The sequence below is a fragment of the Opisthocomus hoazin genome, chromosome 2, assembly GCF_030867145.1.
Source record: "Opisthocomus hoazin isolate bOpiHoa1 chromosome 2, bOpiHoa1.hap1, whole genome shotgun sequence".
In the NCBI taxonomy this organism is placed as follows: domain Eukaryota; kingdom Metazoa; phylum Chordata; class Aves; order Opisthocomiformes; family Opisthocomidae; genus Opisthocomus; species Opisthocomus hoazin.
In genome coordinates this window covers 132,521,650-132,539,234 of record NC_134415.1, presented here as the reverse complement: position 1 = coordinate 132,539,234, position 17,585 = coordinate 132,521,650, and the positions used below count along the sequence as shown (strand labels likewise).

Below are 17,585 nucleotides of genomic sequence, written 5' to 3'. Positions count from 1 at the left end.
CTGTAATTAGCCAAATGGCAACATTTTCTCCATGGAGTGAGAGTCTTGCTCTGACATCCAGATTATTGTTTTTCCAGGACTGCTATTAGCTATATACCAACTCTGGCTCAGGTAGAGCAGAGTCTTTAAAATCAAACAAAAAAATCCCCACATTCTATTCAACTGGATTGCACTAAGATGCCTGCAGAAGATCTGCATCATCAAGAAATGCACAGATCCACACACACTTCTAACACTATCACACCACAACAATTATTAAGCCACTGCACGCTACAGGTCAGCAGCCTGCCAAGAGTAAGAAAATTTTCCTCACTCCTCTCACACGGAATCCGATTTCTTTGAGACTTCTTTGCAACACCCTCTTGGCCATAGTCAGATACTCTGGAGAGCTCCCTGATGCTCAGCTCTCACACTCACTATCATATCAGTTGCAACTGTTTGGATCCAAAACCTACATTTCACCTGTTTCTCTATCTTAGGGGCTTCAATACTGTCTAACTGAGGACTCTGGGATTGTTATGGGAAGTGCAGTTGACACTCTGCAGACCACAACCGGGATAAGAATTAGGCTGGGTGACTGAAAGTGCTCTTCAGGCTCCATTCCACTAAGTTTGCTAACGTTTGGCAGCATGTATCTTTACAGCTTTTAATATTCTAGCACGAGAGGCTACTCTTAAACAGATGGCTAGACTGCGAGATCAGTAACTCGCATACCTGAGAGCAGAGAGGATCTGGGTACACCATCGCTTCCAGGCCTACAGACATGGGAGCAAAAAGGATAAAAATTATTCACAGAAGAGGAACTAATCCATAGTTCTGATTCATAACACATTCATATGAAGGAATATATGCTCCATTCCACGGCATCTCAGCTTGTGCCCAGTACAGGTGCGTAGGAGGTAAGAACTTCAGAGGATCAGTACTCTCATGCTCAGTTTAGTTTCTACATATTCGTATGGGTCAAGAAACACACCTCTCCTCCTAACTCATCTCATGCACAGACACCTTCCCTCTTTCCTGTATGCACACATGGAAAGGGACATGCCTGTCACACCATACATAGGAAGCTGCAGAACTGCTGGAAACAAAGCAAACAGCACAGAACAGCTGTCCAAGAGAACCTGAAACTAAACTAGTTTACAGTCATTAAAAAGGAATTGCAGCCACATGTTATCACCAGGTCATCTTTTCATCAGGATCCTCTGCCAAAAGAGCTTCCAGAGGCTGATGGCACTAAGTGAAAATGGGCACACATAAAAAAAAAAGTTACCTTTTCATTCATAGTCTTGTGGTTTTTCTTTGTCTTCTTCAGGAACTGTTTCAAGCTCCCTGAAGACATATATTCAGTGATGAAGATCACCTGTCAGGGCAGTATGAGACATCACTCTCTGCTTCACTAATTGCCCACAGGACATACAGTGAGAAAACCCAGCATACTGTTCATTTTACTTACCCTGGCCTTGTTCTCCTTCACATCAGCCCAGTATTTGTGAAACTTCACAATGTTCAGATGTTCCAGCTGAATTAAGTTGTCAAACACCGCTTTAACTTTTTCCTTAACATCAGAAAGACAAAGACATGTTACATCAGAGATGATACTGGCCCACATCTTACTTTCTTCTTGGGTTGTGGTCCTCTTAAACAACACCGTACACTTCAAGTTCCTAGGCTAAGAACAAACAGCACCTGATCTGATCCTATATGGCACCTCAGATCAGCATGGTTTGATCACCAAGAGGCCAGGGAAATAGCACAGCAACAGTTCTCCATCACATCTTCCCCACAGGCCAGGCTTAAGCTCAATTTGCTACATTTGAGCAGCACAGCACTCCAAATCCAGCCAATAATCCACATGAAAGGTGTGCATACTATGTTTCCCGCATCTTGTTGGGAAACACATCAACTTACTTCCTGAAGCTTAAAGTTCTTCCGCTCAGAAAACTGAACCTCATTCCAAACAACTTCCACGCCCTCCTCTGTATCCATGGCCAGGTAGGCACTATCAATGCCTGGGACATTGCGCTGATTCACCTGTACGGGAAGGATGGAGACAGATGTGAGTTCCTTCATATGAGTATTATGAACTTTGCCCATTAACTTCTAATTAAATGAGCATTCCAGGACAGGACTGTGCGCATATATTTCAGGAATGGGACCTACCCAAATATGGGCACATTGTAGACTGCGTAAGCAGCAAGCCCATGTCATATCTGGGGGAACACTTCTTTCGCACAAAGGCTGTTTCATAGTAAAAGCTGCAACAATACATTAGATTTTTATGTTTTACGATACCTGTAGTTCATGTAACCACAAAGAAAAAACAGCCTCCAACCATACAAAAGGGATACAAAAAATGTCTCAAGAACTCAGACACCACTTTCTGGAGAAATTTTCTGAAGGTGACAAGACACAAAATCCGAGAGAGGAAACTGATCCAAGCAGAGAGAAACAAAGGGAAAGCTGCAAGTTCAGAATGGACTTAGGAATGAATTACACAATTGAAACTGCTACAATAATTTCTTTAGTTAATAAATACAAAAGTTAACCCAGAACACGTACATCCACACCTAATATTACAGACATCAATGAGCACTTCTTAGGAACAAGGTAAGGGGAGAAGACCTGACAAAGCAAGAGTTCAAAGCCTAGCATAAGAACGGCTGGGGCTGTGGAAGCACTTAATGCTAGAAGACCTACATAGATATAAGATGAACAACACTACCAGCAGCAAAGTTCACTACAATATTGTTTCTCCTCAGATATGTAGCAGCATCCAATATGTATATGGGTTCCCTCCTCCAATATCTACAGCATCTTGCAGTTCTGTAATACCTTTTACAGGCTATTCCACAGGCATGCAGAAGTTACAGTCATGGTTAAAGTCCTACGGCACCAGGCAACGTGCAGGGATAAAACTGGATTCCTGTCTCAAAGTACTTAGAGGAGAGAAGACAGAGGGTAGAATTTACCTTTTACTGTCAATCATCAACCCTTACTATTCACCTTCAACTGGCCACATAGAATCACAGAATGTTAGGGGTTGGAAGGGACCTCTGTGGGTCACCCAGTCCAACCCCCCTGCCAAAGCAGGGTCACCCAGAGCAGGCTGCACAGCACCACATCCAGGCGAGTCCTGAATATCTCCAGAGAAGGACAATCCACAGACCCTCTGGGCAGCCTGGGCCAGTGCACCGTCACCCTCAAAGTGACAAAGTTCTTCCTCATCTTCAGATGGAACTTCCCAGGCTTCAGTTTGTGCCCGCTGCCCCTCGTCCTGTCGCTGGGCACCACTGCAAAGAGTCTGGCCCCATCCTCCTGACACCCACCCTGCAGATATTTAGAGGCATTTCGAAGGTCCCCTCTCAGCCTTCTCTTCTTCAGGTTGAACAAGCCCAGCTCCCTCAGCCTCTCCTCGTAGGAGAGATGCTCCAGTCCCCTCCTCATCCTCGTAGCCCTGCGCTGGAGTCTCTCCAGTAGCTCCTCATCTTTCTTGAGGTGGGGAGCCCAGCACTGGACAGAGTACTGCAGACAGGGCCTCACTAGGGCAGAGTAGAGGGCGAGGAGAACCTCCCTCAACCTGCTGGCCACACTTTGCTTAATGCATCCCAGGATCCCACTGGCCTTCTTGGCAACAAGGGCACGCTGCTGGCTCATGGTCAACTTGTCCACCAGGATACCCAGGTCCCTCTCTGTAGAGCTGCTCTCCAGCAGGTCTACCCCAGCCTGTACTGGTCCATGGGGTTGTTCTTCCCCAGGTGCAGGACCCTGCACTTGCCCTTGTTGAACTCCATCAGGTTCTTCTCTGCCCAACTCTCCAGCCTGTCCAGGTCAACATACCCACAATCTATCTGTCACATACCCAGAATCACTTCACTTTCAGCTGATCCAATTCTCCCCTTGAGGTAAAAGTTAATACAGAGATTTGGCTCGCAAATCCAGGCTTATCTTCCACTGATATTACCGCTTCCCAGCTTTTCCTACTGAATAGTCTCACCTTCTCTTCTCTCACTAGGGACCCCATCAGCATCCATTTGCTGGAAGCTTCTCACCAAACACAAGGGCTTCCTCAAAAATTCCCTCCTCTTGGCAGCTACTTTTAACACGATCAAATTTACTCAATTTCAGCTACAGCATTATGCTAATGAGAATTGACACAAATGTTCTGCCACCAACAAAACTTAAATGAATTAAAACACTATGCTATAGGAAATAACTAATGATAACACAAAACTATCTAATAAAATTAAGAGACCCAGTTTCCAATGGACCGTGTTTTTAACTCCAGTTGATTAGGTACAGACTAAAAGCATCCAGTGAATCATACTGAAATGCAAAACAACGAAGGCGTGTATTTATAAAGAAACTATTCTGTAGGAGGTGGGTACCAAGAAGAACTTGTAGGTCATGCTAACAATCAGCTAAACTTGAGCTCCTAATACAATGCATCGTGACAAGGACCAACACAGCGACAGGACATGTAGACATAAGAATAAAGCTTAGCATGAACAATCTCATTCCCTTCCCACTCCTCGCCTCCTGTATAACTGAGGGGTGAAAGGTCTGAGATTTGATTAAGGAGACATTTATCATATTTATCTTAAGAACTTGATTTTATATATACACACACACATCGATACTAACATCTAAATAGCAGGCCAGGCCTATTACGTTTGATAATTAAAGCAAGCTGAAAGAATGAAGATAATTAAGGGCAGAACATTTATTTCTTATACTAAAATTTGAAGGAATATCTTAAGGGTGGCAGTAGTATAAGAACGCCTCGTACAATTAATAAAGCTGAATGCCAAAAGGCTTTAACTTCAGAAAAGCTTAAACAAGCCCTCAGCCAACAGAAGGGCAGGTTTGTGTCAGCGCTGCAGGGACAAGGTAAAAGCCATAACTACTGACACTGAGTGCCCACGCATCCCTCTGTATTCTCTTCCTTCATCATACCTGCTGCCTACTCAAAGGCCTCCGAGCTTTAGGGGATTAAGTCCTCAAGTACTGACAACTACTCAAAATCTGCCCTGGTAATACAGCCAGTGGCTGTGGATTTATCTTATCCTTTCCCATTTCTGGGCAAGTTTACCAAACGTTAACAATTTCCATGACTCATAGGCAATATTGCAGGGCACCAGATATCACTCAAGACACCAAACCCATCTGACATCACTGATGGTAATTCTCAGCTCAAGAAGAGATTCAACAGCTTGTGCCGAAGAGTAAAAGGGGAAAAATGCAGACAGACAACTGAAAAGGCAACAGCAAATTCCTGCTTTGCTCAGGCTGCCAAATCACGGTACCACATCCCTCCCCATGCTCAGCAAAGTGGAATCCTACACCCTCATGAAAGCAGGTTCTGGCACCTGCCCTGTACCTTCTCGAGGGTCATGGCCAGCCGTTGCCACCAAGCAGCTACTGGTGACTGATGGATGGTTGCAAGCTTACCAGCTCACAGTTTAGAAGCAATGTGGCAGTCAGCACTATTGTAACCAGAAGTAGTTGTGGGAATATTTCAGCTTCTCCACAAACCTGACTGAGCAAGAGGAATTAAAAATGGCACATTCAAAATGCTGCCTTCCATGCCTTGCCCTGAAAAGCGCTCACAACCTGGGCATCAACACAGGAAATCTCCTCACTTTGCCCTAACTTCTTGCAAGCTTTGTCAAGTAATTTGAAACTGACTGGTTTAATTTCTTTAACTTTTGGTGGTCTTTTATGACCCAGACCAAAGGCAACAACCTGCCCATGAACTATGCTGATGAAATGACAAAAGACTGGCTCAAATGAAATACCCAGTGTTCCCAGAGATCATGTATTACTCTGAAGCATTTCTTTCCTAGAAAGACCAGGTAGACTTGGTAGCTTATACACTACAAAGGAAGAAGTTAACTGAACTCAGTTTAGCACGAATTTCTGAAGTATGACAGAGGAAGCAGTTCCACGACCACAGAGAATTTACAGCAGAAATACTAATGCAGCTCTTTGTCCATATAAACAGAGCTAAGGAAATTCAAGAAGAATTTCAAATGAAGTTAAGTAATTAAAGGGAAGTAGAGGAAAGACACTTAAATGCTGTTACTTCAAGGCACAACTTAGCTCTAAGGGAAAAAAGTTTGGAAGATATATTTCCCTTAGGCAGGTTATTCCAATAGTCCAATGCACCTTTTTTTCCATAGCTCTCAAACATCTGAATATCTATCACTGAAAGAACACAGACTTTTGGAGAGATTTTCTGTAGTTCACATCATCTGTCAATTACGAAAAATACAGCCTAAGGCACAAGTGACGGAAGTTACCTATAATCAACAAAAAAAAGGTTAAAAAATTGGAAAAAACCCAATAATTAGCGTACCAATACAGAATAAAATTGCACACTGAAGAAAAGAGATTAGGAATGGCAGCACATTAGGCCAGATACTTATAAAAAGCTGTATACCTGGTCAGGAGTAGCACGAATATGTTAGAAAGTTACCCTGGCCACTTGTTTAGGCCAGAGAAAAAGACCAAAGCTCTGCTCGACCAGCCTGGCAAAAGCTGGAGAAGAGAGACCACATACCTACAGAAGACAGTAGCTGGGCCACAGAGGAACATTACTTCTCATTGCACTGTGGCGAAGCAAAGTAGCATACTTGCCAATAGAAAGAGGAAACAAAAGCAGTTGTCTCAGAGATTTGCTGCTAATCCAGAGCATAACAAAATAAAGAATGCAAGATTCACCGTTCACTGCACACAGATCTGCTGGCGAACTTCAAGCCAGAAAGTTAGGACAAGAGGTCTTTGGGACTGATTTTGCAGAGACAGAGGGCCTGGGAGACAGGTACTTGAGACACCCATGAAATGGGATTTTCCCTCAGCACAGATCCGTAGAAACAGGCTACAGCCATTCCTGTCACCTGTGTAATACAGCATGCTTAGAACAGCACCATGCTCCCATTTGCACCAACCTGTTTCTGGCTGGCCATGCTTTTCCAGCGTCTCCGTACCAGGATTTGCTCTGCAGCCTCACTGCAGGCAGGACCTGTGGCCGGCGGCAGCGAGCAGCCTCCCCCCTCCCCTGGCCCAGCAGCACGTTCCTCCCCAAGCGTAAGCCTGGCTCTAACACCTGACCCCCACCAAACGGGCGTCAGCAACCATGACGCCGTGATCGCTTCCCTGGGCCTCCCCAGGCAGGTCTGAAGAGACAGAGCTCTGACAAGGGGATGGCTCTGGTGCTACCAGGAAGCTGCACGGACCGTGTTATTTTTAGAACAGCTCTGTAAAGAACGCAGAGCAAACCCTATCCCTCGGTCACAGGCAGATGGAACGTAACCAGCACCTCTAACCACCCAGGAAAGCCAGAAAAGCAGTCGACAGCTGCCCTGGCTGCGCCGGCTCCCCTGCCGCGGCAGCACAAAGGCCGAGCAGTGGTGCTGGCTGGGGCGGCACTCAGCAAGCTGCCAGCTGCCTGTTACAGCCCACAAGCAAGAACGTGATGGTTCTGCAGGCAACAGACCCAAGCCAAAGGCTGAATTCCCTCTGCATCCTGCAGTGCCCCTCCTCTGGTTCAAGCACATCTCAAGGGTTCGTTCCCTCCAGGAAGCCCCCAGATGAGCCAATGAAAGTGTTAAGAGGCAGCACATGCTCCCTCTTTTGAGTATCTTCCGAATGGTCAAGTAAAATCATAAAAGCTGCAGCATGGCATTAGTTTTTGTCCTGGGTTTGGCCAGGACAGGGTTAATTTTCACCGGACTCCAGGAAGGGGCACAGCCGGGGGGTGGGGGCTGACCCCACCTGGCCAAACAGAGCCCGGTGCTCCATACCCTGTGCCGTCACGCTGGGTTCCGGTGGGGGGGGCGGCGCGGCGGGAACTCACTCGTGGCTTGGGGGGGGGCGCGGCGCCGGTGCTGTTCGGGAGAGCGGCTGTCTGGGTCGTGTGGTTCGTTGTTGTGTTTTCTCCTTATCTGTATCATTGTTGTTCCTGTTTCCCTCTGTTTGCTGCTCTGTTAAACTGCCCTTATCCCGACCCACCGCTTTCTGCCTCTTTCTTTCCATTCTCCTCCACTTGCCAGTGGGGGGAGGGGTGGCCACGTGGTGCTTTTGTTGCTGGCGGCAGCTGAAACCAGAACAGTTTTCTTCACCAGCTGGAAAAAAAACCAGGTCCATTGCCAAAGCCTGTCCAAAAGCTGGCAGCCCTCCTAGGGCCAGTTTCCTTCGAGAATCTCTGCAACCTGTCCTCTCTCCAGCAGCCGCATCCAAGTCTCAAGAATCTCAAATACCACCTTTCCAAGGAACAATGCCTCACCTTCCCACATACAGAAACTCAGATGTGTGGCAGCAAAAGAAAGACTGGTGCTTATCTTTTGCTACGTCAGCAAGTTTCTTTCCAGTCCCAACAGCGGCTAAGAAATCAGACTCAAGCATTACAGAATCCAAACACCCAGTTCATTGGCACTGTCTCTCCAAGAATCCTGCACTCTGTCTCCTTGAAGAAATGTAAATCCAGAGGTGCAAGAGTCATCAACCGGCTCAAGATGAAAAATGATTTGAGAAACTGAGACTCCCACTAGGAGTGAAAAGACAACAAAGAGGTAAAATAAACACGCATCATTTCATGTCTTTCTGGGTTCAGCTCCTCGTAAACCACCGTAAGCTCCTTCCCTAACATTTGATAGCGCTAGCATGGATCAAGAGTGTCTGTTAGACCAAGCACTAAAATTCAGCTGCAACGCTCAGCCACAAGGATGCCAAGGCCCCCCTGAACGGCTGGGAACCACCTATCCAAATGACAACAAGGTCTTTCATAAGAAAGAGAGAAGCAAACTAGTAGCAGCGGTGCTGCCTATATTAATTTCCTAAACTTTCAGCAACAGTATACAATGAAGAACAGCAAGACTGAACACTGAACTCTGATATACCCACAGGCACAGAGCACACTGCCTCAAATACTGCTCAAGTTCTGCACCTGACCAGATACCCAGGTCCACATGGAACTTCATCATCCTGTCTCAGTCTGCACGCCACAGTAAAGGACACTATACAGGACTGCACCTTTCATCTAGATCACCTGACAGCAGGAAATAGCAGAAATTACAAGAATTAATCAACATAGCAACCACCGTATGCACAGACACACTTGTATACAAGAGATTTATCTCCAGGGATAAGGCAAAAATGAACTTCTTGATCTCAGCAGACACTGAAGTGGGCGCATAACACTGAAAGTGCTCCAGCAGCTGAGCTTGCAAAAAAGTCAGTAATACATCAAGCACAGAACAACAATCAGACAACGACGAGATCATTTCTTTCTCAAGGGAGGTCACTGATGGCTAGCAAGAAGTCAAACATCACCTTTCAGTCACCCCAGAAATCACCCCCAAGATTTCAGAATCTGTAGGAAAGAAGTACAACCCCTACGTCTGCCATCCGCACAGGACAGAGCAAGCCAGCACTTGGGCAAGTTTCCAGTCGATGGACTGAATGCAAGCAGGACTATAAGAATGCTACAGGGTTCTCCTGCTAATCTTGAGCAGCCTAACATACCCTCGGGGAAAGAGCAAAGGTATTTAAGCAGACACCAGTACTCTTTCTCCCATTATCTCTGTTTTCCCCTTTAAGAGTCAGGGTCCACGTCGTTGCAAAGTCGTCTGGATCAGGGAACGAAGCAGTATTTGGCCAGAGCTGTACCACAACTGACTGTGCCTTACAAAAAGCCTGCAGAAGAACCACCCAGCATACCTAAATCTGCTCACTCCTTTTCCTTCTCAACCACGACAAACATGCCCACACACACACCTAAAAGGGAACCTGCTTGCTCCCACATCCACAATAGGACACAGCTTAGCTTAATAGCACTAAATGGGTTATTTACTGAGCATGTTACAAAGTTTGCAACAAAGTATTTATAAAAAGTCTTGGCTCATGCAATCACAGCATGCTTTCCTACCCAGAAAATGTATAGAAAGAAATCCAGTCAATAGACAGCTATTAAACACATGAAAAACTAGAGGACCATCTAAGTCTGTAAATGCTTGAGCCTCTCTCACTAACATGAGCTTGTCAAGCCCAATACAGCAATACTGGGCTGAAAAATAAAAAAGATTCTGCTGCAGCAGAGCACAAGTTTTCCTACGATTACGTCCGAGCCATTTTTCTGTTTGATCTGTGTAGCTCTCGGGGACAGCAGGCAGAGTCCAAGCTCTCGGTTTCAGGTTTAACATCAGCCTGTGGCAGGAGTCTAAAAATGAACTGCAACTGCGTCGCTGCAATCCATCTCTATTAAGTTTCTATTCCTAGGAGGCAGAGCAGATAATTCTGAAGGTAGCTGGACAACCCAAGAAAAATAAATCATGTATACATACTGACTGAAACAAGAAAATGGAGTGTCACATGGGGACAGAAGGAAAAAACAAAGGGGGGGGTTGTCAGGGAGAAAAGCCAAAAGGGACCAAGGCAAGCACAAGCTTGGAGAGCCTGCCAGCCTCAGTCTCTCCCTCCTGTGACTCCCCTCACACGGGGGGTCCTTTCCCTATGCCTCTCTGCCATGAGGTAAGATACCCCTGTTAAAAGTTTATCTTCAGCTCCTTGCAGAGGCTAAAGCCTCAACTCTGTATGTGTTAGGAGAGCAACCAGGGGCATGGTCAGAATTGCCAAGAGGGATTCAGCTCAGGTTGGAAAGCAATACAGTTTTCAACACACCAGGAAACCCATGCTTGCGATGTACACACAGCAGCAGCATGAGAAAGCAGACTGTCATGGTTCCTGCAGCGCTTAAGAACAGGACAGAGAAGCTTGAAAATCAAAACATAGATTATAATGTGCAGGAAAGACCAAAGCGATACTAAATCTTCTCTTGTACAAATTGTTCAATAAACAGAAAATAAGTATTCTACAGAACAAGCCATATTTACCCTCCACCTTCCCCCTCCCAGCCTTACCATCCTGGCAGCAACTTCACCCTTCAGGTATATCACAGCATGACCATGTGCATGATTCATTAAACGTTCCACAAAGAAGCAAACTTTGGGGAAGGCAAGCGTTCTCCATCTAGTTAAAAAAGGCTCTTACTACTATGAACTTTTACAGCAATTACACACTTTGCATTATAGAAGTTCCTTGTCTTTATGAAAAATTACAATCAATAACACAACACTTCTTAACATTTGAAGTTTAAGCAGGAATAGAATAGAATATAGAATAGTTCAACTGTAAGGGACCTACAAGGATCATCTGGTCCAACTGCCTGACCACTTCAGGGCTGACCAAAAGTTCAGGCACAGTTTTATGGGCATTGTCCAAATGCCACAAACATCGACGGGCTTGGGGCATTGACCGCCTCTCCGGGAAGCCTGTTCCAGGGTTTACCACCCTCTCAGTAAAGAAATGCTTCCTCAAGTCCAGTCTGAACCTCCCCCGGCGCAGCTTTGAGACATTCCCAGGGGTCCTGGATCCCAGGGAGAAGAGCTCAGCACCTCCCTCGCCACATCCCCTCTTCAGGAAGCTGCAGAGAGCCATGAGCCCTTCAGCCCCCTTCTCTCCAAACGAGACAAAGCCAGGGTCCTCAGCTGCTCCCCACAGCACATGCCCGCCAGCCCCGCGACCAGCTGGGTTGCCCTCCCTCTGGATGTGCTCAAGGACCTTCCCACCCTTCTTAAACGGTGGGGCCCAGCACCGCACACAGCGCTCCAGGCAAAGCCGCACAGTGCTGAGCACAGGGGGACAACCTCCTCTCTGGACCGGCTGGCCATGCTGTGTCTTGTTCACCCAGGATGGTGTTTAGTCCCTTGGCTGCCGAGGCTTGGTGCGGGCTCCTGCTGACCCTGCTGCCCACCTGTACCTCCAGCCCTCTTGCTGCAGGGCTGCTCTCCAGCCACTCCTCTCTCAGTTTAGACTTGTGCCTAACGTTATTTTACCCTTGTGAATCAATATATTTTAAGTTCTCTTTTACAGCATGGTTTGGAAGGGACTTTTAAAGGTCATCTAGTCCAACACCCCTGCAGTGAGCAAGGACATCTTCAACCAGATCAGGTTGCTCAGAGGCCCGTTCAACGTGGCCTCGAATGTTTCCAGGGATGGGACCTCCACTACCTCTCTGGGCAACCTGTTACAGTGTCTGTCTGTCAGTGTAGTCTGGGCAACCTGTTCTATGTCTGTCCTGTGCTGAGGGCTCCAGAGCTGGACGCAGGACTCCCGAGGGGGTCTCAGCAGAGTGGGGCAGAGGGGCAGAATCCCCTCCCTTGCCCTGTGCCCACGCTGTTGGGAATGCAGCCCAGGGTATGGTTGGCCTTCTGGGCTGTGAGCACAAGTAGCCAGCTCACATCCAGCTTTTCCGCTTTCCAGTAAAGAAAGAAATTCTTTGCTCTGAGGGTGGTGAGGCCCTGGCACAGGTTGCCCAGAGAAGCTGTGGATGCCCCCTCCCTGGCAGTGTTCAAGGCCAGGCTGAACGGGGCTTTGAGCAACCTGGTCTGGTGGAAGGGGTCCCTGCCCACGGCAGGGGGAGTGGAACTGGATGATCTTTCTGGTCCCTTCCACGTTGCCCATGCATGCTGCATGCATTGGTGTAGAGGCACTTCAGCTGGGCTCCTGGCCGTGTCACTGTCTTAGAGGAACACCCCTTAACTCTCTGGAGGTATTTCCCTGGTGTTTCCCTGCTGGCCCCTACTACCTCAGGAGCCCCTGGCTCATCTCCACAAGACTCCACATACGCTGCAGCACAGCACATCTCAGAGCAACAGGCCGTTGCTTGCGCCCTGTCCCTCTGCCTTGGTCACCCTCTGACCTACGTCACACCAGTCCATACAGCTCGGCCTCGGCTGCTGCAGCTGAGCTACGGCCAAGCCAGGCACAGGCCCACCAGCCTGACCGCGCTGGCGGCGGAAACCTCCCCCCCGGCGGCCTCTGCCGACCGGCTAACTCATTCCGGACACGGACCGAGCACCCGACGCGCCAGCGAAGGCCCCGCGTGCGGGAGAACCCGGGCGCCGGTAAGGGCTGCGGGGCTCCACGCGACCCGGATCGCCGCAGCGGAAGAAAGGCGCAGCGAGCCCCGGGGACGCGGGGGATGCGGACAAAGCCCCGCACAGAGGCGGCAGCCTCCAGCAGCTCCCACTCGACTGCGCCGCAGAGCGGGCCCCGCGCCGGGCCGCGGCCCGACACCGGCGGAGCCGCCGCCGGCACCGGGGCCAGGGCGCCGCCGGGCGTGGCCAGCGCGGCGAGCAGCCTATGGGAGCTGGTGCCGGTGATGTAACGCCTGGCGCCCCCTGCCATTGGCAGCTGGAGCCGTCCTTCGGGAGCCGCCCCGCCCCACCCGCCCGCGGCCGCAGGGAGCCCCGGCGGGCAGGCGCAGCGGTGCCGGCGGCGGGGCCCGCGGCCGGCATCGGCATCCCCGGGGCGGGGACGCGCCCCGGAGCGCCTGGGCCCGGGCAGCCGCGGGCCCTCCTGCGGCCCCACGACCGTTTCGATCCCAGCAGCTGCCGCGGCGGCTCCGGGGGAGGCGGGGGACCCGCTGCGGCGCCTCTGCCGGCTCACCGCCGGGACGCGGGGCACGGCCTCCGCGCAGGGGCTGCGTTCCGGGCCGGCGCTGACACCCCGGGGATGTCTGGTCACGGCTGAGCCCCAGCGAGCAGGCTGGGGGTGCGCAGCGCGGGGAGGGGACGCGGCCGGACAGCCGGCCCCCAGGGATATTCCAGACCACACGACGTCACGCTCAGCGCAGAAAGCGGGGGGAACGGGGAGGAAGGGGGGGCCCTTCGGAGCGGTGGCATTTGTCTTCCCAAGTCACCATCACGCGTGATGCAGTCCTGCTTTCCTGGAGATGGCTGAACACCCGCCTGCCGATGTGGGGAATGAATTCCTTGGTTTGCTTTGCTACGTGCGTGGCTTTTGCTTTACCCGTTAACCTGTCTATCTCAGCCCACGAGTTTTCTCACTTTTACCCTTCCGATTCTCTCCCCCGTCCCGCGGCGGCGGCAGTGTGCGAGCGGCTGTGTGGGACAGGTGCCAGCTGGGGTTAACCCGAGCACTTACACCCTTTCTGCTCAGAGACAGCCTGCTCCCTCAGATTCACAGGGCCCCTCTCCACACAGCCTCTGTGCAACACCACCTCTGTTCTGGGAAGTTGGTTACAAAAAGTCTACAGCTATTAAAAACAATTTAAAAAAAAAAAAGACTATTACATTTCCAAATTTCTAAGTATGCAACTCAATGCGAGCAGTAAAGAACGTAGCATCCAGGGAATACCAGACTGCACGTAGAGCATACAACCCCACTCTGCGATCACACATGCTGTTTTCTCTCCAGATTATCACATTATGTTGCTTACAAGGTGGCTGCCTAATTCAGTATCCAGAGAAGATATCGCTGAGATAAAGCAGCAGGATTGCGTCACCGGGGGAGGGGGCGGCACGTCCCTGTTCCATGGAGTAACACCTCCTCCCTGCGAGTAAGAGCCTGTCCACACAGCTGCACTGACTGGAATAACCAGTGGCGACCGAGTCCTCGCACTAACAGCCCTTCACAGAGACACCGCTGGCACAAGGGACACTTTACTCTGGTATGCTGGGATGCTCAGAAAGTAAAGCTGTCACTCCAAAATAAATTTCATGCTGGAACATCTGCAGTGGGAAAGTTTACTCCACAGAACAGATCAGCCCAAAAGTTGAAGACAGCAAAAAGAACATGTTGCCATACAGTTAAAGTGAATGAATGCCACTCCACAAGCTTGGGTTTAATCAAGCCACAGATTTACACACAAAACTAAGAGACAAAGCAGAATTTAACTGCATGATCACTAGAAGCATGTGTTTTTCATGCGCACACACGAGACGTGTGTGGGTACGTGGGGCAACTGCAGCCTGTATCAGTCAGATGCCGAATCAGCACTTCCTGCGGGGAGGCAGTGCAACCTCGATGGATGAAGGCTCCAGAATCAGAGGCCCTGAGCTTACCCCAGGCCAGTCAAAAATTTGTTCTGTGGCCTTCAACAGTCATTCCACCTCCATCTGTAAGGTGGAATAAAGCTCATACGCCTAACATAGAGGCAGCTTACCTTCAAATCAACCAGCCACTCTCATTCTAAAGCCTGAAGACGGTAGTTTAGCCATGCCAAAATTTTAAGGAACTTCTTGCATTTGGGTCTTAATTTGTCTGCAGATGGGGAAACGGAAATCCAAAGAAAATACTAGAGCCTACCAAATCTTACATTTATGTAGGAGAGCACAGAAAAGCCTGGAAGGAAATTTATTTTACTGTCAAAATTATCAGAAGTAAATAAGACATATTGAAAAGACTACACAAACTGAACATCAGCTTTGTTCCCCAGCATGTGCCAATTCAGCACAGATCACAGGAAAAAGCACTTCAGGTTATTGTATGGAACGTATTGTGGAGGACAGAATGAAAGCTTCGTACGGATACCCTCCCCATTGCAACCCAAACCATACAGCTTCACCAGAAAAGGTACATTCCTACTATACCATGCCAGAATTTGGCTTATGTTAACAAAACCAAGACAACCTTTCAAGCAAGCAAAGGTAAGGATCTGCAGGGAATCCTTGACCTTATTTCGACCTCCAAATTTACATCAGAATAAATGACACTCTCACCACCACCAGAGTTTGAACTACCCTGTGTCTACAATAATGGATAAAGCAGACAAACCTCTGTGCTCAGCCCTGACTTGGGTGAGAAAAGCTACATCAGCACTTGTGCCGCAGCACTGGAGTTAGTATTTGCTGTCTTTCAGCAACTACCACAGCTGTACAGCTTGCCCAGACAGAGCAGGTTTCACTAAGCCAACGAGAAGCAGAAACCAGTTTGTGGAGACAGCCCCCAATAAGATAAACAGAGCACAGCATAGTGGAAAAAGGGAGAGGTCCAAAACAATAAGATCTAATCTACTTGTTTCTTCATACAGGGCAATTCTGATAGATGCACTGAAAGGTAGACGCGAACAGGGCAAAGCAAGAAACAAGTCTGCATGAACTGGCTGTGCTTCATCCTAACTGCAGACTGCAAAGCAAACCAAAAGCACGGCATAATTCACAAGCTGATGAGACTGGCTGCCTCCGCAGCAGGTAGCGCTCACTTCACGCTCCCTAGCAAACACCAAGGACCATCTAGTCATTGCCCTTCGCTGTTCCCAGAGCAAAAGATCTGTGAAAGCAGACACACACAGGAGCGCTGGAGACACCCCCTGCTCCACACAGCAGCAGCAGCCGCCCCTGACACCATCCACACAGCAGAACCTGCAGCACGACGAGCAAACCGGCCTCGACGTTCTCAAGCACGAGGAAAGGCGACCCGGCAGCTCGCGGAGGGCCACCCACCTCCCTGCCCCCCGGGAGCGCGACGGACGGGCGCTCACCAACGGGGCACGGGCTGACCCAGGGACGGGGGGAAGCAGGGCAGCCGGCGGGCCGGGACAAGCGGCCGCCCGGGCCCCGGGCCCCGCGCCCCGGCGGCTCGGCCAGAACTCCCCCGCACACCCCGGCGGTCCCGCCCCGGGAACAGGCCCCCGGCACCGACCTCCTCGCGCCGCTTCTGCCAGCGGCCGCACGGCGACTCCTCCAGGATCTCGGACTCGTCCTCGCTCTCCTCCTCCTCCTCCTCCGGGGGCGCCGCGGAAGCCACCGGCGCAGACACCGAGGTCATTCCCGGGCCAGACGACGCGGACTCCGGCTTGGAGTCGGAGCCGCCGCTCGGCACCTGCTTGCCCTCGCCCTCCGACATGCTGCGGTCCCACAACCTGCGGGCCAGAGCGCGGGCCGTCAGCCGAGGCGAGGCGGCTGGGAGGCCAGGCCAGGCCAGGCCAGGCGGGCCGGACCGGGCCGCGCCTCGGGCCTGTCAGCCGCGGCCGCGCCCCGGGCCTGCTGGCGGCGCCCGCCCGAGCCGGCGCCGGTTCCGGCCCGAGGCAGAGGGCAGCACAAGGATGGAGGGGGGAGAGCAGAGGCCGCACACTTACCGGGCTCACCCGGCACCTCCCGGATCCCGAGCGCGTCGCTACTCCACCGACGGGCCGCCGCCAACAGCCGAGCTGCGTAACGCGCCGTCCGGGGCGGGGCTTCCCGCTCGGCGACCAATCAGAGCCCACGAGCGTGCCGTCAGCCTCTGCGAATTAGCCAATGGGCGGGGCTCCGGGGCATATAGCACGATAGGGGGCGCCCGCGCACTCACTGCGTGAAGGGCTGTGAAGATGGGCGGGGAGAGCGGTGCGGCTTGGCGCCCCGTGCAACAGCCAATGAGAGCCCGGGAGAGGAGTCGTCAGCCTCCGCTGATTGGCCGGTGGGCGGGGCTAAGTTTATATGAAGAGCGAGGGGTGCGCCGGGCCCGTGGCTGGAGGGTGTGGGGGGTCCTGCCGTGGGCGCTCGCTGTGAGTGCGCCGCCTCGGCCGGGCGGGGGAGCGCGGGGCCGCCCCAAGCCACAGGCAGGCGGGGAACCGCCAGTGCCGAGCCCGCTGTCCCCCCTCCCCGCCACATGGCGAGTGTGCTCGAAGCGTGGCGGCCACTGCCCCGTCTGCCCTGGGCGGCAAGGCGAGCTGGCCCCCGAAGGGCTGTTGCAGCCCGCGGAGTGCGGCCGGGCCGGGCCGGGCCCGGGCGAGCCCGCGGCAC

The 17,585-nt window shown here is 51.0% G+C and overlaps 1 protein-coding gene across 1 annotated transcript in view; it reads right to left on the bottom strand.

The window, feature by feature from the left end:
• The window catches only part of NRBP1 (nuclear receptor binding protein 1), a 42,703-nt gene extending 25,652 nt beyond the window's left edge, over positions 1–17,051 (bottom strand). The window contains exons 1-6 of the mRNA XM_075415169.1: positions 16,940–17,051; positions 16,504–16,723; positions 1,909–2,031; positions 1,454–1,555; positions 1,271–1,360; positions 715–755 (exon numbers count right to left, since the gene is read on the bottom strand). Coding sequence (XP_075271284.1) covers positions 715–755; positions 1,271–1,360; positions 1,454–1,555; positions 1,909–2,031; positions 16,504–16,707 — 560 coding nt within the window. The 5' untranslated portion in view covers positions 16,708–16,723; positions 16,940–17,051. The remainder of the gene's footprint in view (positions 1–714; positions 756–1,270; positions 1,361–1,453; positions 1,556–1,908; positions 2,032–16,503; positions 16,724–16,939) is intronic.
• Between the last annotated feature and the right edge of the window lie 534 nt (positions 17,052–17,585).